A 25,598-nucleotide genomic window follows, 5' to 3' on the forward strand; every position below is an offset into this window, starting at 1 on the left:
GAGGGTGGGGAAGAGGTGTAGACAGACACCGCAGCAAAGAAGTCTCTCCAGTCCAACCAGCCCCGCCAGGCAGCGTGGGCTGGCTGGTGTCTCAAAGGCAGCCCTTTCTCAGGACACGGCTGAGGCTTCAGGGATCCTCTTCCCATCCCTCTCTAAGTCTGTCTGAGAATTAGAATTCTTGATGCTCCCCAATGCTGAACGCTCTGCAATGTTCTGGGCCAGGCATGCACCAGAGGTTCTAAGAGAAAGGGCTTTAGGCAGAGGGCAAGGTGCCAGAAACAAGGCCCAGTGTCCTTGTGTCCCAGTGTCCCGGAGAGAGCACATGCTGCCTCAGAGTACCATGAACTTCAGCACCTTACAGATGCTGACACCACCATTTCTCCTCCCTCCTCCCAAGCAGACTTTCACCCAAAGTGGCAGGGCTGGAACCGTGGGATCAGGGCCACACTCGGCTGCTCTCTGAGAATGTCTGAATTATGACTTCCTCTTCCTGCAGTGATGCTGGGAAAAGCCAAGAGAGTTTTGGGACAGATTCCTCATCCAATAAGCAAGAAGGTGGTGGCCCCACTGAAATATCCAAAAATATATAAACCCAAAATACCATTAACCAAAATGTGGATTCCAAAAATAACCCCTGGGCCTGTCTGTGAACTGGCTGGGAGGGTTGAGAGGGACGGGGTGGCTTTGACTTCTCTGCCTGAAGCCGGCAGCCCGGCAGCCCAGAGGGCCCCATACCTTTGTCTGGAGAGGCTGGGTTCTGGTCCCTGTTAACTGACACTTTGTTCATGTAAATATATTCCTCATCAGAACCTGTAGAAGGAGAGAGACAGGAAAGACATGGTGGCTTCATATGATTTTGTTTTGCCCCCAGAAAGAGACAATATCCACCCAGGACATTTTCACACACTGGGGGTCCAGGGAGGGCATGTGGCACAGGCCTGGTGAGATGGCTCAGTGGTCAGGGGCACTTGCAGTGTCTGCGGAGGACCTGGGTTCAGTCCTCAGCACACACCAGGGGACTGTCAACTGCCTGCGACTGCGGTCCCAGGACTCTACAGCCCTCTTCTGGCCACTGCCGGCATCAGGCATACATGTTTTGTACATATATGCATATAGGCAAACCTCTGATAAGTGTGAAGTGAAAGTAAGTAATTATGGAAAAGGAACTTTGGGATTTCAGGCTGAATAGGAGTCAATCCTGGACACAGGAGGCAGCCTTCAAGTCAGAGAGGACACCACGCTGACTGCTAGTTTCTTAGCCTGGGGATGCGGACAGAGGAGGGGAAGCCACAGAACAGCTTCAGGACCAGAATGGGTAAACAAAGGGCACCCATCGCTGAAAGAGCTACAGCACATCCACAGCTGAAGCGGTCCCTGCACCCCCTTGGCATTGCAAATATTTCCTATCTGCCTTTCCCATCGTAGTATGAATCATCACGACAGAGTAAAGTCAGAAGTGTCTAGATTAAAGTAAACCACACTAAGGGTCTGGAAATTTAGCTCCCAAAGCCCAGGTTAGACGTGGGAGGTTGGCTCAGGCTGGCGGAAGAGGAGCAGCTGAAGGAACAAATCATTCAGGGGTGAGAAGGCTAGGTATAGAAGTGGGGAGCATTACCCTTTCCTCCCTGCTGCAGACTGAAACTTGCAGTAATACTACCCACGCCCTTTGTAAAATTTGGTGTATCTGTCAGGCCACTGTTCTGGTTGGTGCCTGCCAGCAGAGAGGAGCCAGCCTCCTGCCGCATGCCTGCTTTTCAGCCTCTGTACACGCATCCTTGGAGGCTGCTGAGGAAGCTTCCATAATTTCTCCTCCTTTGCTTTGAACCTTTTGATGGTCCCTCTGGGGCCCTTAATTTGCATTTCCTAGCAACACATAGCTGGTAAATCCCTGTGGTTGGACAGTGTTCCTGAGCCAACATATCCAATGCATAATACCTCTGCCAAAGAATCCAATTCAAAGCCAATCTCTTCCATGGCCAGGGACTTCTGACTCCAGCCCAGGGCTGGAAAAGAAGCTTGAGAAGCTGAGGGTGCTGAGGAGGCTGGCCGGGCTCGTAGCCATCGGCCACAGCAGCACCAGCTCAGTGTTCGGCCATGGCAGGACCAGTAAGTAGCATTGCTCCATCCCAGACATGCCAGCTCAAGTGACAGGGGTTGACTGGCTCGGGGAACAGCTGGGGAGTGGTGAGAGACAGTTCTGCATGCTCTGCTATGAGCAGCAACTTCTGGAAAGAGCACCGAACCTCTGTGCCTCAGTTGTCCTATCTGCTCAGGTGGAAGCAAGCAAGGGGAAAGCCTGCCTGTTTTGACCAAACCAAACTCAAATTTAGGAAATATGAGAAAAGTAAAATCAGCTTATGGCTAACAGAGATTAGAGGGAAGTAACACAAATGTCAAACAGAAGGAATTGGTAAAGTAAATCACAACATCTCAAATTCAGGATGCTTCCCCACCATTCTGAGAAAACAAGTGGATAGCCAGAGAGACTAAATCAACCATCATGTTGCAGTTGACTTGGCAGGACAATTTTACATCACTACCTCCTTTGCTCTAGCACCCGCACAGCTAGAACTCTGTCTTATGGTTAAGTTCCAGGACAGGAACAGATTTTACTTGAGGTTCACCGAAATACTACCTGAAGCCTTTGGTTTTATTGCAAACACATGACTGAAATGTGTACCAACAGGGACGAGGGGACTGCCACCTGCAGAGAGTGGCACTTCTCAGAGAACTGGGGCGAGTCAGGGAGGAGAGGCTGGACATTCCGGCTACGGCTGCGTGGGCAGAGACGTGAAGTGCCTGACACCAGACAGGCAATGACTGGAGCCTCCTGGAACCTTGAACATGGAAACAGGGGACACGTTTCTCACTGGCAAAGGTATGGCGTGACAGCCTGCCGAGTCCCTGACAGAAGAGTGTTCAGCCTGTGCCATCAGCCAAAACAGAGGGGCTATAGACTAACAAAGAAAAGCTCAGAAGACCCAGAGACATGATTCTACTTGAAAATCATGAAAGCGCTCATGTGGGTGTGCACAAGTGCGGCACACGCTTCTCACACCCCTCCTCACATGTGAGGACCACAATCTACCGTCCAGTGAGCAGCCCGTCTCCCCTTCAAGGCTGGAGAGTGAGCTGAGTCTGCAGTGAGGCAGGGAGGCCAAGAGAAAGGCAGATGCTAGAACGGGAGCGTCGTAGGATTCAGTCCTGGATGGCACATTTAATCCAGTATGACAGCGCGGGAGCGCGGAGGGAGTGCAGTCATTAGTCTGCCTGCTCTAGCTCCACTACTTACACTTGCCTCTAGGCCAGTGACCTGCCAGCCCTGCTTCCCTCACTGGTAAATGCTCTACCACCAACTCCCGCACAAATATGAGACAAGGATGAATGACACAATCTGGGTCACTGTACGCATCACACATTGGCCTGGGACTCAGTTGGTACCATCTGTGTGAACTTTTTGTAGTCTAGGCAGTGTGAGGAGGCCCGGAGGGAAAGTGCTCAGATACGGATAGTGGCCACAGATAGATGGGTGTCACGCCTGAGAGTATCAAGTAGTGGTCACAAGCCTCAATCTGGCTGAACACATTCATCAGTGGGCTTGGGGACTCTATGGAGACATTCACCCTGGGGATACCTGACCCCACATCTCCACGCCACTGACCTGCTGCAGAGCCCACTCTACAGGGAACTGTGCGGCATTGAAAGCCCAAAGAGACAGGAAGTAGAAGGTATTGCCGGTACCCTGGCATCAAGAGCCGCAGGTCAGACAGATGCACAGGGGAGGTCTCTCTAATGATGTTAGTGTCACATCTCTACAGGGTTGGGATCCTGCCGTCTGCAGGGTTCTATCAATGCGCCCTCTGTGAGGTGACTCACTCCCCTCCCGCCTTCCCTCTTTGTATTGTGGATTCCCCTCTGCTTCCCACCAGAGCTTTGATATGCAGTCTGGCAGGAGGAGCCTGGGAACAGTGCAGTGACCTGGAGAGGGGGAGGCAAGCCCTTGGTGAGGGAGAGTAGCTTTCCAGGATGTCATCCAGGAGAGAAGGGCTGCAGGAATCTAGAAACACACTTCAACCTACCACATCTGTGCCCTGCAGGAGAACACACTTTCTCTTGAGCGCAAAGGGAAGAGTGATTCCACAGGTTAGATTCAGGGAGCAATCCTGACTGCAACATTTGGAGCAGCTGAACCTTTCCCTTCCCTAGCAGGATGGTGACGGCTCCTGCCAAGAGGCAGGTGGACCTGATGCCTCTGACGGCCCTTACTATCCCCACACACCCGACATAAAAACCAACCACATTTAGCTCTCAGGATTTCACAAGGCTTTAACTCTAAAAGCAATTCTGAATTTGTAGAAATGAAGTCCTCTGTGTGAAAGAATTATACAGGAGTATTCACAGAGGCCATTCGGCTTTGCAGATGAAACACACGAACATTCCAGACAGACAGCAACAAGTAAATTAGGGTAGAATCCGCCAGTGCTGAAAGGAACAAGTCACAGGCATCTCCACAGTAAGTCTGCTTGTGAAGTCACAGTACACACAGTCCCAGTCACTCAGGCACCAGGCCAGGACAGGTACCACTTAGGTGAGAGAAACCAGAGCAAGGTCTAGTGGAGTGGAGATGGGAAGGAGCTTAGAGAAAACAGCAAGAATTGAAAAAAAAAAAAAAAAAAAACACCTGTGTATGTGCACACGCCTGTGTGGCCACAGGTCCACTAGAAATCTTAGTCTGCAGTTGCTCTCTTCCTTTTGTTGAAATGTCCCCGTGTTTGTGGGAGTGGGCTCAGCTGGGCAGAGGTTGGCACTGGCTAGCTTTCTCAAGTGCTTCTCCGCCTAGTTTTCTGGCCAGCACCCACTGGAGTGCTGCCCATCTCCACTTCTCATGGGAACACAGGTATCTGCCACAGTGTCGGCTTTGTGGGTGCTGGGAGCAAACTCGGGCCTTCGTACGTGTGTGCTGTGTTCAGAAATGTTCACTGACTGAGCCATCCTCCCAGCACATGAGACAGAATTTTCTGGATGATGGGGGTATCTTGTTTAGTTTTTAGATAGGGTTACATATACAATTAGCAAAAAACTTTGTGGTAGAATTCACACACAATAAAGTGCGTAGGCCATAAGTGTGCAATTCACCAAAAAAGTAGAAAAATTATGAACTCACACTTCTGTAATTTACAATCTCAAATGTATATTTTCTTCTCCCCTCAGACTACATAACATTAGTATTTAAACTCCACGGTGTGTGGGAACAGTACCAATTCCGTAGAGTTATCTTGAAGAAATGAGTTCCGACAAGTACAGTCACCTTGGGCTGTATACAGGGAGCCCCAGGTGTTCCTAGGCATTCTCAACAACCTCCTGTATCTTCTTTTCTAACTGACAGGGAGAGGGCTCTCAACACACTCTACTTAAAATCCCACCCGCCAGCTGATATGTGGAGTATTTAGAAGGTTCCCAGCCTGTCCAGGCTACCACTGTCAGGAGCCAGCCTGTGCCCCAACCCCACTTCATAGATTAACTGGGTTTCAACATTTTTATTCAGACATGGAACCTAAAACTGATGTCACCGGGGTGGTCTCTAGGCCAACATGGATAAAATCCTCACAAGACGATTAGGACGTCTCACACGCAGAGGTGGCTGTGAGGAAACACCCTGAGAAAAATCCTCAGAAAGAGCCGGCCCTGCTGGTTTCTTGCTCTCAGGTAGCTGGCTTCCAGAAGTGTGAGAAGATGGACGTGTGCTATGAAAACCCTGTGGAGCTGTGCTGACAGCCTGAGGAAAGCCATCGCGGGCAGCCGAGGCCTGGTCCACACTTACCACTGCTCTTAGTGTAGATCCTCAAGAGCTCGGCCAGCCCGCCCTTCTTCACTGTGGCAGTGCTGCTCAGGTTCTCCTGGTCTAGGACCTTGAGGAAGTCATCCAGCTCAGTCAGCAGCTGCTCCAGGGCTGGATGCAAACACAGGAGAGTGAGAGAGGTCAGTGACTGCTTCTCCGCACACCCAGCAACAACCCACCGAGGACCTGCGGTCCCAGGAGGACTGGGAAGAACACCGGCTTGGCAAGGGCAGTCTTAGCTGCAGAGTCTTGGTGGAAATTTAAGACAGACAACCTCGAAGGGAGTCACAGTCCTGCGACTTGCTATAGCAGTGAGAGTAGCCTGGCTGGCTCAGTATTCTGAGGGTATCATTACCAATGTCTGCCTGCACGGTTACCAAGAAGAAAACATTCTCCACAGGCCTTTGCTGGCTGCTGAGCTATGGCCTGAGCAGCTCTTATCATTCTCATCTTTCTCTCCAAGGGACACTGGTCTTGCAACTTCACATTCTTGAGTCATTTAGATAGAAACTTTTCTAAAAGGCTCTTTTATAAAACGAAATACTATTGTTCTCTAAAGGAAACACGGTAATAAATGAGCCCTAGTGACACTGTGCTTTACCCTTAGAGCGAGGCCTCCCTCAGTCACGGTGAGGGGAGCTTATACCTGTAGAAGATGGTAAGTCATATAAAACCCCACAACGGAACAGTGTGCAGAGGCTGAGAGCCATAGGGGATGCCTTCCTCAAACCTCTCCCCCCTCAGGGCTCGGGAGAACACTGAGGAAGAGGCAGAGAGATTGTAAGAGCCAGGTGGATGAGGAAAACAGCATCTTCCAGACACAAGCCTGCTGTACATATGAACTCACAGATACTGGGGCAGCACTGAGGGGGCCTGGACAGGTCAGTGCCAGACAGAGTCCTGGTGCTGAGATGGGGAAGTGGACACAAGCTCCCATCTCTAACCCAGATGCTCTTTCCAGCCGCTTACAAAAGAGAAATCCATTTTCTGCGATGGAGTCTCAGCAGGTACTTAGCCACACTTAGAGGCATGTCCCACACTCAGCAGGATAGCCAACTCAAATGAACTCAATGGTGTTTTGGTAAATGGGGGGAGGTCCCTCATATTGCTTTGCTTGGGTGTGAGTTTATCTTTCCAGCCTCTTGCTTGTATGTTACAGTTTCCATCTTTGTATTTTCAAGGGGTTTGTTCATGTGTATGTTTCTAACTGTATGGGTGCTTCTTGTGACTTTTACTTGTTTTGGTTTTTAATTTTGGTCTTATTTTTGTCTGTTTGTTTTCTAGAGAGAGAGAAAGACAGCATGGATTTGGATATGTGGGGAGGTGGGAAGGCCCAGGAGGAGATGAGGGGAAACCATGATCAGAATAGATTGTATGAAAAAAATATTTTCAATTAAAAAAAGGAAAAAAGAAAAAAATCCTTCCATCACTGCAATGCTAGACTCCATAGCTGACCTTAGTGTGGACGCATGGTGCTCTAGAACGCAAGCTGCATCACAGGTGTCTTAGTGTGGACATGTGGCACACTAGAATGCAAGCTGCATCACGAGTATCTTTGATGCCACCCACACATTTGTTGCCATGCACCCATGCCCACCATCCTGGAGATTCACGCATTAAAGTGTATGCCTCCTCTTCCTGAATCCCGTGCATTCCTCAGGATGCTCTCTGTAGCATCCCTCGTGGGGTACGCTGTCCAGCCTCTAGAACAGCAAAGCTCCCTGGGAAGATAACTCCGTGCTAGAAGCTTTGGCCCTCTAGGAAGGCTAAACTGTAGTTGAAGAGACAACTGGACTACTTTACACAGCAAAAGGGACTTCACAGCAAAAGGGGCTCCTGTCCCATCTTCCTGGCATAGCCAATCAGACCCACAGGCACACCAAACCAGTTATAAATATCCAGAGAGAGACAGAGACAGAGAGACAAAGACAGAGAGCGCACACGCGCACTGGGCACACCACCAGAAGACAGGAGCTTCCAGGTTGTCAACACTCGACCCAAGAAGACAAGACATGGGACAGAGAGGAATACCATCACCACCAGGAATGGGAAGCCTCACCAGAGGGTGAACCAGTACTGCAGCCTCATGGGTGAGGGGCTCCCATCAGTGCCAATGGGGCCTCTCTGTTGGAGCCTCCACCTTGGCCCAACTGAAGTTGGAAGTCATAATATTCTCATCCAAGGTGACAGTGTCGCAGGACCTATGCAGATGGGCAGAGGTAGGACAGCCTGGGAAATGGCTAGAGCGGAACTAACCTGAGGTGGGCTAGCAAAATGACAGCTCTTGTGACATAATGTGAGAGAGGAATGCCTCTGACCCAGCCTCCTAACCCCCAACACTGGCAGGCAGCAAGCAAGCCTGGCCTGCTATCTAGTTAACAAGAACTTAATCAGGGTTGCTATATGCTGCTCCCAGAGTGAAAAGACAAACAGATCCTGGAATGACAGACCTTAATTGGGGGGTGGGGGTAGAGAGCCAGCTTCCGATCTGCTGAGGCTACTGTGAGTTCAGATGAGGAGCCAGCACAGACCTAGGATGAAAACAATGGGACTCCCAGCCTTGCTCTGAGTTGGTGGACAAGAGGAGCGAAAGGGCTTCATGAGGAAACTGGGGTCTAGGTTGTATTTTTCCTGAACTTCTGAACCTCTCAAGGTTCAAGGCCAGGCCTCTTGCCACCACCTCAGAACCACACAAGAGGAAAAAGGGTAACCCTGGAAACGCCACTTCACTTCCTCATCCTTAGCCTTTCCCAAAAGCTACTCGACTTCTGGAAAACAGTCTTTGTTTATGTTTCACACAAGCAAATGCAAACTAAGCCAAAGGGTACAAAGTGTGTGCCTGGCCCCGAGGAGACAAGAGTGACTCAGATGGGTGCTAAACACCCACAGGGTCACCCACTGAACATGCAGGGTGAAACCAGGTAACACAGGACAGTCTCCACTGGCCCAGGAATGCAGAAGATAGGGCAAGGTACAGCAGTTAGCAGGGAGAACTTACAAATTGGTCACAGAAGCACACAGAGATTATTGGGCGAGTGAGTGTGTACCACAGGCATACAGGGTATGAGGGTTGGTGGGGAACTGGCTTCAAAGAACATGAATCCTGAGACCAAACTACAGACAGTGAGCAGAGCCAAGCAGGAATGTCCTTCCAGCAGGTGGAGAAGAGAGAAGAGAACAGGAAGGGACCAACAGGCAGAGAGCAGCGAGAGAGCTGGCGGAGCACAGATGTGAATGATGAGGGGTTGGCCAAAACAGGACGGCTGGCCGTAGTGCTGTCAGCTTTACCCCTCACTTCTCCGGTCTCACAGAGACTCTGCAGGTGCAGCTTGGGAACACAACACTGAGGCTGGATTGTAACTCAACTGCAACCCCAGTGGGCCGTGATAGCAGGGTTCAGACCCAAGCATGTTCTGTTCAAAGGCCTTGCTGTGTGCAGAATGTGAGCTGGTGTCATTTCTGTTGTGCCGCTGGTGATCCGAGCCACAGCTTCTGTGTCCTGGTCCATCACAGTCAATAAGCAGGAGTTCACAGAAAGCGGGGGGGGGGGGGAGTGCTGGAGGAGACAGCTGGAGCCAAGGGTGCTTGGAGATCATTCTCTTAGATGCGGGGTCTACAGGGAAGAAGCTCAGAAGCCTGAGAGGTGCAGAACACGGCATGCCCTCAGGGACAGCAGAGCTGGAGGCTGAGTTCACCGACCCGGCAGACTGCTGGTGGGGAGAGCACAGCGGCACCCGGTGGCTCTCCTCTGAGAACAGCACTGCATCTATCTTTTCTTTCTTTCTTTCTTCCTTTCTTTCTTTCTTTCTTTCTTTCTTTCTTTCTTTCTTTCTTTCTTTCTTTCTTCTTTTTTTCTTTCTTTCTTTTTCTAGAACATTTACGGGAAGTGCAAACATTAAGAAAGAGCTCTAGGAAACAAGCCTAAAGGCTCATGTGAGAGAGACTCTGGGAGCCAGCAGGAACCATTCCCTTCTTTCCAGACCCACGTCATTCAGTCTGCTCAAGCGCCCTTTCCACGAAGCCACAGACAACCAGCTGCCCTCAGCTCTCTTGCCAGCTCCATTTTCCCTGGTTCTTTTCTGTCCAATTGTCCCAAGTCATGTCAGGGTAGACATGAGGCCCCTGTGGTCAAGAGTTGGGCTTTGTGGATTTGGGTTCTGAATTAGATACTTTTCAAGTTACTGTGAGAAAATACCTGCAAATACAACTTAAGGAGGGAAGGGTTGGCTTTGAGGATGCAGTCGTATCAGGGAAAGCATAGGTGGCAGGAACGGGAGACAGATGGGCTCATGGTGCCCACGGCTGGAAGCAGAGACAGATGAATCCTGGTGCTCAGCTCATCTTCTCCTTCTCATTCAGTCTAGGACCCCAGTCCACTGGCTGGTGCCACTCAACAATTAGGGAGCGCCTTCCTCAAGCAGTTAGACCATTCTGGAAACACCCTGATGGGCATACAGAGGCCTCTTTCTATGGTGATTCTGCACACCTAGCAAGGTGCCAAGGACCCAGGAAGCAGCCAGCCCTCCTCCCCAGACATCTTTCAAGGCTCTGGCCACAGGCTCTTGGGAATAACAATCAACAGAGGCAACGTTCCAATTTGTACCAACCCCTGTGACATTCTTCAACCCTCAGGGCTCAGAAGGGCAGGCCACCCCTCGGAGGAATGTGGCTGTTCCGTTGAGGCTCAGGGACCCTGCTCATCACATTTCCCTTCGCCCCCACCATCCCCCACATTTTCATCTCGGCTTCTCCCTTGTTCTTTGCTGGATGGAGGGGAAAATAAGAACATAGTTCATTCTGGAAACTGTAGGCCCTTGTGTGGGCTTTCCATCTTGGCTCTGTTAAAGATCAGGGTTGTCTGCTCCGGGTGACAAATCATCAATGGGATTCTTGTTTGGGACTTCCAAGGCCCACGCAGAGCTAGACTGTGCAACTGCCCAATTGATGGTCCTCCTCCTCTGGACCCCCCCCCCCCCAGCTTTCCTCACCCTGGGCAGTCACTAGGTTCCCAACCGAAAATCTCTCCCCAACACACCAAGCAGGCTGATTTCATGGGTCCCCTACAGTCTCAGGCACACTTTTATTTACACAGCTGCATCTGCTGAAGAGCCGCGACCAAACACCAGGCTGAGCACACCCATTCATTCTTTATATAGTCCAGAAAGACATGCCTTGGGGGCATCCTCTCCCCTTCTCCCAGAAGATTCCCAAGACCAAGCTACCAGGCACCGCATCCGCAAGAACCCAATTGCTAGGGGCCAAGGGGAGCTGGGAATGCTGGGAAGGATTCCACAGGAAGCAGCAGATCACAGTGGTGCAAGTGAGGCTGCAACAACTCACAGGTTCCCCGTGAGCAAAGAACCCTAAAGTTTGCAGGGAAAACACCCTTTCACCCCTCTTAAGAGGGACCAAAGTCCACACACACACCATTTACCACCTTAACCATTCCACAGTTTACAGTCCTCTGGTGTGAAACATACAATATTGTACAACTATTGCTACAATCCAATCCAGGGGTTTAATTTTATCACCCCCAGGATACCCCACTCTGCAGTCCTTCCCACTCCCTCCTTCCCACAGCCTGACACTAACTAAACTGCTCCCATGTCTGCCGCTGGCCTGTTCTGGAGAGAGCTTTTAAATGGAATCAGATAATGTGTGGCCTCCTGTCTGCCTTCTTTCATACAGCATTGTGGTTTCAAGGTTCTGTGTTGTGGCAGGTGCAAACACATTTTCCTTCTTAATGGAAAATATATTTTTATTTTGTGAATTTATTACATTCTGTACGTCCATTCATTGCTGGTGAAGGGGTGTTTCGTTTTATTTTTTTTTTTAACAAAGATAGTTTATAGAGATAAGACTCACGTGCTATCCACACCCCATTTTACTGTGTCATGTTTGGCAACATACCCAGCTGCAGAGGCCACAATTAAGACACAGCACACAGCCATCACTCAAGAGCTATTCTTTATTGCAGACCTTTCTCCACAGCCCAGAGCCTGGGAACTTCCTGACCTTCAGAGCTCAACTCCTTCAGCTTCACCAGAGGCATCTACGTTACAGAAGACTGTGCTGCGTGGCACCCTGACTGTCGGGGCCGACATGGCTTATCTGGTTGGCTCCATGGGCATCCCTCCCAGAGCTGCGGCTCTTCAGTCAGGAGAAGCTGACAAGCCCATACTCTTCCTTGCTGTGCAGTGCTCTGTTTTTGCCCTCTATGCTCTTCCGCTGCCCACCCCCCTCCCCCTGAGCCAGGCGGTTTCTACCTTCACACCGTGAGTTGCTGACTTTCAGTGACTCCCCTGCCTGAAGTGTGCTTAGCGTTTTTGCCACTCATTCACACCAAAGACAAAGGGTCGGTGCACGAGGGACTTTAGGGTCACCCTCAGACCGGGTCCATTCCAAGAAATGCCGCTGCCGCCGTCGCTCTGCTGGTGGCCCAGGGCTTCCAGACATTAAACGTTTACCAGGCGAGTCTAAGGTTACTGAGGGGCCAGCTGATGGAAAAATGAGTTCACCAAAGGAGAAACCATCCGTGTGGGGACCAGTCATTTTACTTCATAAAAAGATTTGGACACTCAGTTCTGATTTACACACAGAGCTCTGTAGACCTGCACCCGTTATGTGAACTCAGGTGCACTTTGAAATATTTTTCTCTTTCCTTCTGGACAGGAGGACATGGAAGATACTTCTGTATTTACACACCACCCAACTCAGTTCTCTGTTCTGCTGGGCAAGTCGATGGATGGTTAATCCTGCCGGTGAGCACTCCACAGACAGCCCCTCAGTGGGCCTGCACCCTAGGGGGCTGGGCCAGTAATGTAAATAGTTTTCTCAGTATAAATACTCCAGGAGAAGTGATTCTTTACCTGGGGCCCCAAGAAGAGGCTGAGGGAGAAGGTTCACTAGCAGCAAGAGCTACGTTCTCCCAGGGCCATCTGGCCATCAGTTTTGGAAGATCTGTCTTTTCTTGCCTGCTTTGGGTCTCATTGCTTAAGACACTTTCCTCATGGCTCACCCATTCCCAGCTGAGCTGAGCGAGCATGGGGGGAGGACATCGGACAGAAGCTTGCTGTGGCTCATAGCTGGAGCTGTTCACAGCTGACTGACCTCTCAATGGAATAGACCCCCTGGGGAGCCCCACCCCTGCAGAGACTCACTCGGTGACAACTGAAGACACCACACCAAGCACAGAGAGGCAGGAAGGACTCTGGGCCTGCCCCTATAGCGCACTGCAGCAAGCCTCTCCACCCAGCCCAACCGGCACAGGCTATCTGGTGACTCACTGTTTTTTCTATTTGCCCCATGAATAGTGGCCCTGAAAGCTCTGTGTGGGCAGGGACCACATATGTTCAGGGCTGGCTGTTACCACCATGCCCAAACAGGCCTTAGTGCAAAGTCAGAAAATACCTGCTGAACACCATGCCTACAGACAGACAGACAGACAGACAGACAGACAGACAGACACACACACACACACACACACACACAAACACACACACTCCTCTTAATAAAAAGGGCTAGATGGCTGTTTTTGGTGGCCTAGGCAAGGACTTTCCAGTGTCTGGCCATAGTTCCAGTCCCCACCTGGAATGGAAAGGCAGGGCCTGCCCTGGTAGCGGGCGGCTTGGAAGACACAAGGCACCTGCTCCTAACGTGGCACTCTGGGAGAGTTTTCTAAAGGGCACAGAGGAAACCAGGATGGGCAGAGCTCTGTACTCCCTCCCCGAGCTCTCAAGCCACTCAAGGGCACGGGAGAGCAAGCTCAGGACACTCCAGGTCGCTGTGGCCTCCAGGGTCCAGACCAGACAAAGAGGCTTTGGGACTACAGGCCTTTGTTCCCTACCCGCGAGGACATTCCTGAGATGCACTCTGCCAGACAAGCAGCGTCATTCAGAGCTGGGGTGGTGGTATGTGGGTGGGAGGCACAAAGATTTGGCTGGGTGTCCCCCGACACAGTAAAACACAAACCATGCACAGCCCGCCTCAGGCTCTGAGCAGGTGCTGGGTGTCGGTGGAAACCTATGTTGAAGAAAAGTTGGAAAACGATCGGAGAGGTTCTCTTGGGGGAAGAGACATGAGCAATCTGTCCTTCCTTCCGTCTTCCCCTGTGCCTCACTTCAGGGATGCATGGAAAGGAGGGACAGCTCAAGAGCCACTACATCTTCAATCAGATCTGTGAACTCCAGCTTGACCCAGGTCACTGACACTCGAGTGAGAGAATAGGACACACACCAAAGGAAGGCAAGAAAAAGATGGCTGCACTGTTGTCCCCAGAGCCTGGCCAAAGTGACACGAAGCCTCTGAATTTCATGCTGCATAGGCCTCTGCTACCAAACCATCAAGGTCAGCCCCAGCAGTCCAACCTTAGAGCCCTTGGAGCCAGCCAGCGCAGAGGCACTGGTCACTTCCCGGCTCCCATTCAGTGACCGAAAGACCCCTGGGCGCTAACCCTTTCTCAGCTGCTGAGAAAGCCAGGCTAGAGAAACAGGCTTCAGGGGCCCTCTGCTTTGTCTGGCCTGCACCCTGGTGCCCACTGGAACCCAGGGTGCCTCTCTGGAGTGCCGTGGGGGCCAGCTCCTCTCCTGCTGAGCTCCTAGACTTGGAAGACTTAATCCTGCTGTTTTCATGTTTGTAAGAGAGTGTTCAGTGAGAGTACCTACCACCAGGCCGATGTAAAGAGTGGAAAAAGAGCCCTACAAAAGCTTACATTAAAGGGTGCATGTCAGCTACTTGGTGAAATTCCAGCTCCGTCTGAAGATGGTGTGAAAACTCTCTATACTACTTTATTGTATTTATCAGTTTTATGTGTGTATGTATGTTTGTGTGAAGGTATGCCCATGGAAACAGGTTTAGGGGGCCCTGGAACAGAGAGTTGTAAGCTGTCCCACACAGGTGCTGGGACCTGAGCCCTGGTCCTCCTCCAGGCCACCTCAGCCTCTACCCCATTCCCACTCTACTTTCAGCACACACACGTGCATTTTAATTTCAACAGAACAGCTTCCAGAGGGTGACTGGGCATGTCCTCATTTGGTACTACAGGACTACCAAACTGTGCAGGCAGAGGGCAGCAAGGACACAGTAGGAAGAATCTGGGGTATGGCCTTCCAGAAAACCACCCTCTAGAAACTTGCAGGACAGAGGACAGCCAAGGGAACATTTGAAAGCATGCTGTAGCTCAGGGCAGGTTTCAACAGGCTAAAACCAAAATTGGGGGTTGGGCGTGGTGAAAGATGGCTCAGTGGTTAAGAGCTCTGGCTGCTTTTGCAGAGGACCTGGGTTTGGTTCCCAGTGCCCATCTGACAGTTCACAACTGGAGTCTGTAACTGTAGTGCCCTCTTCTGGCTTCCATGAGCACAAAGAACGCACAGGGTACACAGACACTTGTGTGGGAAAACACTCAAACACAAAAAATAAATATGAATAAATCTTTACATCCTAAACTGGCACGAGAGACATGTAAGGGGAATCAGCAGCAGGCTGGAACTTCGGTGGCTGTGGGATGCCCTTCTGTCTTCTCCTCATGCTCCCTGTGTGCCCTGATCCCCCGTCTCGGCCCCAGCAACACTCCCCGAATAATGAGCAAGCACAATGCTTCAGACATCACTGATCTGAAATGAATAACCCATGAGTAGGTTCACATGGCAGTCCCCTCTTCTCCAGGACGCAGTCACACTAATCTATGTCTAGGCTGGGAGGGCGAGCATGCAGCTCATTGTCACAGTGCTTTCCTAGCATGAGGAGGCTCTGGCTTTGATCCTGTCTCCACAAACAAATGTCCAGGTTGGGCAGGAAAGGAGGTAGGTGTGTACAAGGCCCCGGGTTCAGTCCCTAAGTCAGCAGTCAGGAGTCATCCTCCCGGAAGCCCCTCCCCCACTGTTGTCACTCCTTTTGTGGCTGTGAGAGCAAAAGCCACTTACAGAGCAGTGGACTGTGGCTCACCTTACAGAGAACAGTCCCTAGGGCAGCAGGGCTGTGAGGCAGCTGGTCACATGACCTCCACAGTCAAGAAGCAGAGAGATGTGGATGTTGGTGCTCAGCTCCCTTTCTTCCAGTCCACACCCCTGGCCCCGGGTGGGCACTGCCCACATCCATTAAACCATTCTAAAACCCTCCTTCAGAGCCAGTGTTGCACCCCCATGATGGTTGAATTCCCCGGGTGTTGACAGAGAATCAACTATCATGCCCACTATTGGCACTTGTGGTTTGGGTAGAAGCAGATTCGTAACCACTGAGGCCACAGACAGTCATGTGACTTTGGATCTAACCAGTCAGGGCATCTCATTCCTGCAGCCAGCAATTGGCTTTGGGTTGGAAATGTGACCAGAGCCAATGAGTATCAGTCTGGGAGCTACTAGAAAGAGGACAGTTCTGTTTTCACAGTCAGCCTCAGGCCACTGTGGCCATCTCGGGAAGAACCTATCTTAAAGGGAAGCAGACACCGGCGTGTCCAAACAGCCTGGTCCTGGCACTTAGATTCTGCTAGTCCTCAAGCTAGCTTTTCTGTTCAGGCACTGTATGTAGCTAGGCATTGCATTTGTTTCAGCCAGGTTGGGTTTCCTTCAACATCAGGTTTCCCTACTACAGATATTTCTGGCCTTGGACTCTGGGCCAGGTAGTCTTCAGATGAAACCTGACTCTATCCTGTGGGATGGGCATTATCAAACCCAGATCTGAAACTACCCAGTTCTGCCAGGGTTGCCCAGCCCAGGATCACCGGGTCCTTCTGGCCCCATCCCACTCATCTGGGGCAGCTGTTCAGTGGGGGACCTTTGCTTTCAGACGACACAGAGAGGAGCTCTATGGTAAGCACGCACTTAGCAGCTAGCAGGTGGTTCTGGGTTCAAGTCTCAGCACACACACACACCCAACAAAACAAAACAAGAGGCTACGTAAAAGGGAATAAAAACTAATCTAATAAAAGCAGTGTGGGGAAAGAACGGGGAGGAGGGAAGCCACCTTGAGAAACTGGGGCTGTGATGTCACCAAGACCTGGGATGGGGAGAGGACCTTAGGACAAGTGCAAAGAAGACTGAACATCCAGTGGCCTTAAAATAAGAAATTACATAGTCAGTGACACACAATACCCCCAGAAAGGAGTGTGTGTTCTGTGTGCGTATCCTTGGAATCAATGTAATTTACACTTCCAACTATAATTACCACGAAAAAGCTTGAAAAAGTACCACTTGAAACCCTCAAAGACTGCAGATTTAGAAACTATTCTGTGGTACAGGTTCCCCGAGAAGAGTCCGAGAAATGTTCAGGAATCTAATTTGTTAATATTCCTACAGCAAAATAGACAAATATTTGTACTAAATGAAATAAACAAATGATAAAGTCGCCTCATTATTTCAGGGAGGAATTTGTCTCCACATTTGTTTTTGCCTACCAAAAGAAAACAAGCAAAACTCCTTTTGTTCAGCTTGGGGTTCCAGGAACTGGTGGGCTGTGGTCCTGGAGAGGGGTTCACAGTTTCAGGGGACACAGCCCACTGTGAGGGGAAGGCATGAAGGCAGGCGAAAGGCGGAGCTGGGATTCGGCCCTGCTCACAGATTGACGGCCAGAGGGTGGACAGAAAGCGGGGCTGGGTTATGAAACCTCCATTGACCTGCTTCCTCCTGAAAGGTTCCACAACTTTCCAAGAAGAGCAGGACAACCTTGGGACCCAGGATCCAAACCATGAGCCTACGGGGGACATTCTACACTCAAGCCAGAACAGAGGGACTTCTTGAGGTCCCTTTCCTTCTTTGGGAAAACACCTTTTAAGAGTCCCCACGTTTCCACTGTTGAGTCGTTTGTGGATGATGGCGAACCAGCCTTTAATTTGTAGAAATAGAACCAAGTCCAGGGCTTCACACACACAAGACAAGCACTCTCCCATCTAGCTATGTCCCAGCCCTTTTTACCTAAATAATCTAAGGGTTTTATGCATTCGTTTTTTTATGTTTTCTTTGTGTGTGTATGTGTGCATGTCTGCGGATGTCAGGGCAAAGGTTCTCTTTCCAGCATGGGAGTACTAGGCTGGTGCTCAGATGGTCAGGTATGGCGGCATGCACCCACTGAGACACTCACCTGCCCTTCTCATCCACCAAGGTCTCACTAAGAGGCCCAAGCTGGTCCTGAACCTGCAATCCCCCTGCTTCAGCCTATGAACTAGGCTGTGCCATCAGGCTCAGCTCATTACCACACTTTCAAGCAGGTTAACGTGAAGCTATGACTAGGGAGATCACTGGACAGGCCCTGCCAACAAGCCCCTCAGATAAGCTTTGCTTTTCCTAAGGCTCATATGGAGCCATGTCCAGCCCCACAAAATGATGACGTAGGTGAGCTGTGGCTCTTCTGAACTGACCTGTACCACACTTGGAAGGGAAAGACAGAATTCTGAAAAAAGATGGAATTTTGATAACATGTTGAAATAAACATATTTGTGATACACTGTTAAATATATTCTTATGATTAACTATCTGTTTCATATGTTTAAATTTTTATGTATAATGTGAAATTATGTGTGTATGTGTGCATGTGTAGAGGTATGTCTGGGAATTTTATGTTTTATAGGACAGCACTGGCAGAAAGCCTTTTACTACAGACAGAAAATTTTATGGTTGTTATTTCATGCTGGGAATTAAGCCCAGGGCCTTGTACCTGTTGAACATTCCCAGCTTAGAAAGAACAACATGGCAGCTGAGAGTGTGTGTGTGTGTGTGGTGCCATCTATTGAAAACAGGCTTTCTAAAGCTAATCTTGAGCTCCCTGCATCACGGAGAGTCATTCTTAATTAAGAGCTTCCCAGGGCATGGAAGAGACCTGGAGGAGGCTTTTCAAAGTGCTGGTCAGGACCAACAAAGGCAGGAATGAGCCTCAGCAGCAGGACTCAGACAGCAGTTCTCCACTTGTGGGGGTCAAATGAGCCTCAGGAGGTCACCTAAGACATAGACAACACAGATTCAAAACGGTAGAGAAATTACAGTTACGAGGTAGCAACAAAAATGACCTTACTCTTGGGGTCACCACCACATGAGCGTCTGTATTAAGGCCAGCGGCAGCGAGGTTGAGGACCGCCAATCTCAGTGCAGCGTGCCCTTCGCTCATCCGCACGGCCGGCCTTCTTCCTGGCATCGCCCCCATGGAACCCTGGAAGCCCGTTAAACCACCGATGGGAGGCGTTGGAGGCGTCACACTTCAGCCAGCAGAGCTGCTGACGCACAACCTCAGGCCTCCAGCCGGCACCCGAGAACATTCTGCCTCTGCGCTTGGCTCTCCTCTCCAATCGCCCTTTCTAGCCTTTCGCTCCTCATCTCAGCCTGGCCTCTTCTGCCCTCTCCAGTTTCTGCAACTCTATGCCCCCAGCCTCAAACGCCCTGCGCTGGTCGGCAGCGCGTTCCCTGTGATGTAACCACACCGCCTGACGTGGCACCTGCACGTGCTCTGATTGTCCCCCTGACCTTGAGGTAGAGGTGTGATCAGCACTGCAGCAGCCAGCGTTCTCTGCGTCTCCCAAAGGCAGCCTTGTCGTTAAGATGTATCTCACCTCTAATTACGCGTCTGTGTCCATGACTGTGGGTGTGCACACACAAGTGCGGGCGTCCACGGAGGCCATGGCCCTCAGTTTCCCCTAAAGCTGGAGTTACGGGTGGTTCTGAGCTGCCCTGAGTGAGTTCTGGGAACCGAACTTTGGTCCTGTGCAGCAGAGGCAGTTCCTGCTCTGAACTGCTGTGTGTGTCCCCAGCCTGAGCCCTTTCCTGTTCAGCACGTGTTTCTGGGGTGACAGATGAATAGACCTCGGGCCATTCGAGGATGTGTGTGCCACCTAGGCTCTGCCAGAGCCACGCTAAGCGATTAGGAGACACCTCTGTAGGTTCCCTTCTGTGAGTGTAAAATGTGCCCACTCCCAAGCTCCTGTGTCCTCTTGAGCGGCACGGCTTTGGGAGGCTGAGGAACCTGGGGACTGCCACCAACCCAGTGCTCAGCTGCGGTGGACACAGAAGGGAAATGGCTTCCGGCCCCAGCCTCAGCTCCCTGATTCCTGATCTGCCATAACGTGAACCAGCCAGGCCACAGGCATCCGCCATGCCGCAGGCTATTACCACCATGGACGGGGGCTGTCCCAACCACCGTACCTCCTCCCCATGAGGAGCCCAGGTTAGCCCCTCCTTTAGGTTAGACAGAAGGAGCCTAGGTCACCTCTGTCGGGTGTTTGATCACGGGGGTGAAAAGAGCAGCTGTTTCCCAACGTCATGAAGAATGTTAACTGTCAGGCTGTGGTGGTGCAAGCCTTTAACCCCAGCACCAGAGAAGCAGAAGCAGGCAGATTTCTGAGTTGAGGCCAGCCTGATCTACAGGGTGAGTTCCAGGACAGCCAAGGCTACATAGAGAAACCCTTTTAGAAAACCAACACAAGGCAAATTGTGATTCCGCCTGCACTGCGGTACCACTGCCTCTGCTCTTGACTTTCCTTTCAGAGGTGTCTGAAGTTGGGGACGGGGCTTGGGGCGCACCCTCCACTCTCCTGACCTTCCGGGACAGTTTTTGTCCCCCATGGGGACAGAGCACAGTGCTAAGCCTCTTTGCCAGTGCAGTCACTTCTATTTCAAAATTTCTACCTGAGACCCCAAAGTAGATTTCAGCAGCACAGGCAGCAAATTCTGGAGCTGGAGCCCCAAGACAGTCCCGGTTCTGAAGCCCAGCTTGCTGAGAAGTTGCTTATTTAGAATTGAAACTGAGTTTTATTTTACTTTTTAAAATTATTACAGATGTGTGTATATGTATATATACATGTGTGTATGTGTATATGTATGTGTGAATGTATGTATGTGTGCATGTATGTATGTATGTTCATCTCTTAGATAAAGAAGCAGGTGCAGGTCAGGTCACTTTCACAAAGCCATGTAACCAGTAAAGCAGACCTGACTTCAGGTCACTGTGACTCCTCCCCACGGCTTCTGCTGTCCTCCTTTGTCATGGCCTCCTCCATGCACAGGTGTAACATGGGCACCACACTAACGCACCATGATTTAAAACGGTGCACGCACATCTGAAGGGCTACTGTTTGCCCCGATCTGTAGTAACAGTGTAGAACAATCCTGCTGGCCCGCTTCAATCCGGTCATAATTGCAAGTGATAAACTCAACCTCTGGGAAGGCAACAGCAAAAGACAGGGCGCCGCAGCAGATGCCGAGAGCACTGCGGTGGGGGCTGTTGGCGAAAGGCACTGGGTTGTTAAAACGCCTGGTGAACTGGCTGACAAATCTGCCAAGGTGATTATTTTGCTATCATGAACAGCCAAAGGGTAAAGTGTAACTACTTTCCTGCCAGGTTTAAGATGACTTTTGGTGTACAAAGACTGAACGACTTTAAAAATTCACTAACAAACGAATTCAGCATGAGATGGATTCTGTGGGCCCAGGTGTTAGCACACAGTAACCTGGGGAGCACGCTGGACAGGGAGGAAGCCGGACAACTCCACAGACTGGTACACTAATGGCTCCGGCAAGCTTCTGGAAGACAGTGCACTGTCGCTTCCCGCGCCCAGTCCTTCTTAGGCTAGTGTGCACACATGTTACAGCTGCTGCGGGAAGGACTGGCTGGGCACAGTCTTCTAACGAGAGCCTTTCTCTGGCTATCAGGCATGGCTTTCAAACAAGTGATAACTTGGCTTAGTGAAGGCGAGATCAACCCCAGGCAGCTTTCACTGCAATAATTACTATCTTACCCATTGTGTTTTTCACCTATTAAACAATTATACCAACATGGTCAAGGCCAGAGGCAAAGGAAGCCAATGGAATCTCAAAAAGAAAACATCTCATTACTAAAAGCCTCTTTTACATTTCTGTGTTGGTCTCTCAAACCTGTTCAACTGGTACAGCGCCACGGGGAACACCAAGGACACATCCTTGACGCTGCCACCTCACCAGCTGAGAGGAAAGAGCACCGCCACAAAGTGTGACAGCTGCTTGAAATTAGCAACTTGACTGAGCTCCGGGCTACCCAGACATTCGGTCATCTGCTGCTCTGCCTGTGTTGTTGACCATTTCTGGATGAGACTAACATTTGAATCAATGGATTTGTGAAGGGATTATCCTCCCTCATGGGACTGACCCTTCTCCAACCTACTGAAAACCCAAATTGAACATGAGACCAAGAGGAACCCCTCCTACCTGGCCGAGACATTCATCTTTTCCTACCTTTGGCCTTGAAGTGGAGACATGACTCTTAAGTCTTGAACCCCAAGGTTTGGTTTGGTTTGGTTTTTCTGGACATGTGAGTGGTATCTCTCCTGGCTCTCAGGCCTTTGGATGCCACACAGAACTGCACAGCCAGACCCACCTGAGTCTGCAACTTTCCTGCTATGGATTTTGGCACTTCTCAGCTTCTGTAATCACGTAAGCAGGTTCCTTACCCTTTCCTTCCTTAATGCAGTGACATCCTGCTAGCTAGAGCTCTCTCAAGGTGGAGAGGTCTCCGACGGGCTCTGTTCCTCTGGGGACTCTTGACAAAGACAGGGCTTTCACAATAAGGTGTGCGCCTCTCACAGGGAGAGATACTTAGACAAAGGTAAACGCATCTCCATGGCTGTGGCCACCTTCCTGAAACCTAAGAGCTCCTGGTGCATGTGGTGGTTTAGACGAGAATGGACCCACAGGCTCACAGATTTAAGTACTTGGCCACCAGAGAGTGGCATGACTTGGAAGCGCAGGGAGCTGTGGCCTTACTGGAGGTAGTGTGCCACTGGGCGTGGGCTGTGAGGTTTCAAAAAGACCATTGCAGGCCCTGAGTCTCTCTCGCTGCTCTTTGTGGATCTGGATGTGGAACTCTCAGCTCCTTCTCCAGCACCATGTCTGCCTGCTTGCTCTGATTGTTCAGTGTCAAGATCCATGCAGCCAAAGGGAGTTTATTAATAGATCTGATTTCTGTCCCAAAGGGGCATCCTCTCTGCACACAGAAAGCCACGGGCTGGCGGTTTACAGAGCAGACTGTGAGAACTTGTGGGAAGGATGCTTTTGTCAGACGCCAAGTATTGATCTAATCTAACATGACAAGTTTACTTTTCAAAGTCCCGATTCAGTGTCAATTCCAAGATGAATGTCTGCTTGACATCTGGCTGCTCCAGAGGGAGCTAGTGGAAAAATAACACAACAACAACAACACACACACACACACACACACACACACACACCCCACACCACACCCCAAGAGAGGCAGGAGCAAGTGCACCTAGCACACGTGTGCCCTTAAAACCATAATAAATACATAAACAGGCAACAACGTTCATTTGCATCTAGACATCTTGAACTTCAGGAAATCCCGACCACCGACCACCAGTCTTTATGTTCCTTGTTCAGGAAGCTTCCTTGACCCTTGCTTCCTGCCCGATGAGAATGGATAAAGCTCTGAAACTGTAAGCAATTTAGTTAAATGCTTTCTTTCATATCAGTTTCCTGGCCATGGCGTCTCTTCACAGCAATAGGCAGGACTAAGACAGTATTTTTCTTTTTTAACAAACACCAACAAGTGTAGCTCACATCTCTATGACCCAGTCTCTCACAACTGAGGCCCAGGAGTTCTCACAGCTGTGGGAATGGTTGTTTTGTTGTTTCCCCCAAGCAAAACGCAAGCATTGGTACAAGGAGCTCCCTCCCTCACAGGTTTTCACTTCCGTGAGATCACAGGACAGGAGTCAGGAAGTGAGCGTGGACAGGAAACAGCGGCAAGATTCTGTCTGAGGAGGTGTGGAGCTTGGTTGAGCCGCTGTGACGCCGTAACCAATGCTGGTCGAGAATCATCAGTGAGATAATCCGAAAGAGTGTGCCCAGACCCTTAACACCCGACCTCAGGCGAGGCTCCTAGTCCAGGGGACAACGTTGGACAAACATTAAACTGTAAGGCTAGGGACAGTGCTCACTCAAGACAACATGGCATAAAACTGGGACAGAGAGGCCGAGACCACGCTTAGGCCAGTGTGAGTGATGGACTCCTCTCTGACAGCTAAGATGGCCTGTGCTGTGAGGCGGATGGTGCTTCACACCATTGTTTCCTCATTCCCTCATGTCTTCTCTAAGTGTTTAAGACCGCTGGCTGGAAAGTGAGCCCCAGGGATGGCTCTGCCCCACCTCTCTGACAGTGGGACTACCACATCTGCCACACCCTGCTTCTTTCAACACCCCCCCCCGTTACCCAATACAGGGTTTCTCTGTGTAGCCCTGGCTGTCCTGGAACTCACTCTGAAGATCAGGTTGGCCTCAATGTCTTGCTTCATAGAGCTCCACCTCTATGGAGCCCCTGCCTCCCAGGCACTGGAATTAAAGGCCTGTGCCACCACTGCCTGGTGCATCTCTTTGTAAATACGGGTTTTAGGAATGGACTCAAGTCCTCTAGTACATTACTAACGGAGCCATTTCCCTAAACCCGTTTCTTTTTCTTTCTGATGGCAAAGGCTGACCCAGTGTGGCAGACAAGGCTGTTTGGAAACCTTTGTGCACCAGGTTTTACAATTCCCCTGAACCTTAGTTTTCCCATGAAGAGGAAAGTGGGAAGGTCATATCTACTTCCCAGGGCTTGTGTAAGGATTAACTGAGATAAGCTATGAAAAACACCATGCCCAAAGCACTATTCTGTAAGAGCTATTTAGTACTCAGCTCACTATAGTCAGGCCCGCTGTGCTGCCCAAAGGGGAGCACTAGCTGGCACTGTGAGCAGATGAATGGCAAGGTCCTAAACCGAAGGCTGTGTTCCTCAGAAGAGAGAGGAGGAAGCTCCAGATACAGAGACTGGACCACCGCTGACCACAAAGATCGACGTGATGGGTCAAAGGCAAGCAACAGCAGGAAATAGCAATTCCACCCCCACCCCACCCCCCTTACAAAAGCTGGGAGGGCGAGAAGAGACATTCCTCCTTAGTCAGCGGAGAGCCTGGCCCTGCTGACACCTACACGCTGGACTCCTGGTCTCCGGGACTACGCAAGAATACATTGTGTTGTTTAAACCATACGGTGCCTAGTTATGTGGCCCAAGAAACCATCCTTGGCCTTCCCCCCCAGACTTATGGGACAAGGACAGAATATTAACACGTGGCTTTAGGGAAACACAGAGATCCCTAGAAGGGGCTTTCAAAGTCTAACCTGGTTAGCAGGGTCTATTTTTCACTGGATTATAACAACTTGATTATGTTTAAAATCTCAGGAATTGCAAACATCCTGCTAGGAGCAGCCCTCCATTTCTGCCATAACCATTAACGGCTCTCATGGAAAAGTGAGCAAGAGAGTGTGGCTAGGGACCCTAACAGGTGTCACGGGGCAGCTGCTCAGAGCCCCGGGAGAGGACCCTGCTCTGGCCTGCTCAGACAGGCTCTGTCTCTCACATGCTGGTAGCAGGAAGTGATCCAGTCACACACTCAGGCCATCTCACAGAAGTCAGCTCTGGGCCCAGAGCAGCAAGCTGGGGACACGTGCCATTGTAGGAGCCAAGAGAAGCAAAGCTTGGACGGTGTGCGGATTGAGAAATTCCAAGGTGGCAGCTGGGCCTCATGAAGCCTATGAGGCCCCCTGCCCTACCAACCTCTCAGAAGGCTAGGACAGCAGAGTCATGAGTCTGAGGCCAGCCTGGGCTGTGCAGAGACCATGTCTCAAAAAAAAAACAAAACAAAAAAAAAAAAAAAACAAAATAAGAAAGAAGCTCCGAGTCTATTTGAAAGGTTCTTAAGCTTGCTGGCCGCCCAAACCATAGCCAGTGCAACCTGGGTGACAGCCTCGTGTGCCACCAT

The 25,598-nt window shown here is 50.6% G+C and overlaps 1 protein-coding gene across 2 annotated transcripts in view; it reads right to left on the minus strand.

Moving 5' to 3' along the window:
• Afap1l2 (actin filament associated protein 1 like 2) overlaps nucleotides 1-25,598 on the minus strand; it is an 88,571-nt gene that overhangs the window by 29,690 nt on the left and 33,283 nt on the right. For both annotated transcript variants that reach the window (XM_060391625.1, XM_021631033.2), the window contains exons 2-3: nucleotides 5,822-5,950; nucleotides 736-810 (exon numbers count right to left, since the gene is read on the minus strand). In XM_060391625.1, coding sequence (XP_060247608.1) covers nucleotides 736-810; nucleotides 5,822-5,950 — 204 coding nt within the window. The remainder of the gene's footprint in view (nucleotides 1-735; nucleotides 811-5,821; nucleotides 5,951-25,598) is intronic.

Source organism: Meriones unguiculatus, chromosome 1, assembly GCF_030254825.1.
Source record: "Meriones unguiculatus strain TT.TT164.6M chromosome 1, Bangor_MerUng_6.1, whole genome shotgun sequence".
Classification (NCBI taxonomy): domain Eukaryota; kingdom Metazoa; phylum Chordata; class Mammalia; order Rodentia; family Muridae; genus Meriones; species Meriones unguiculatus.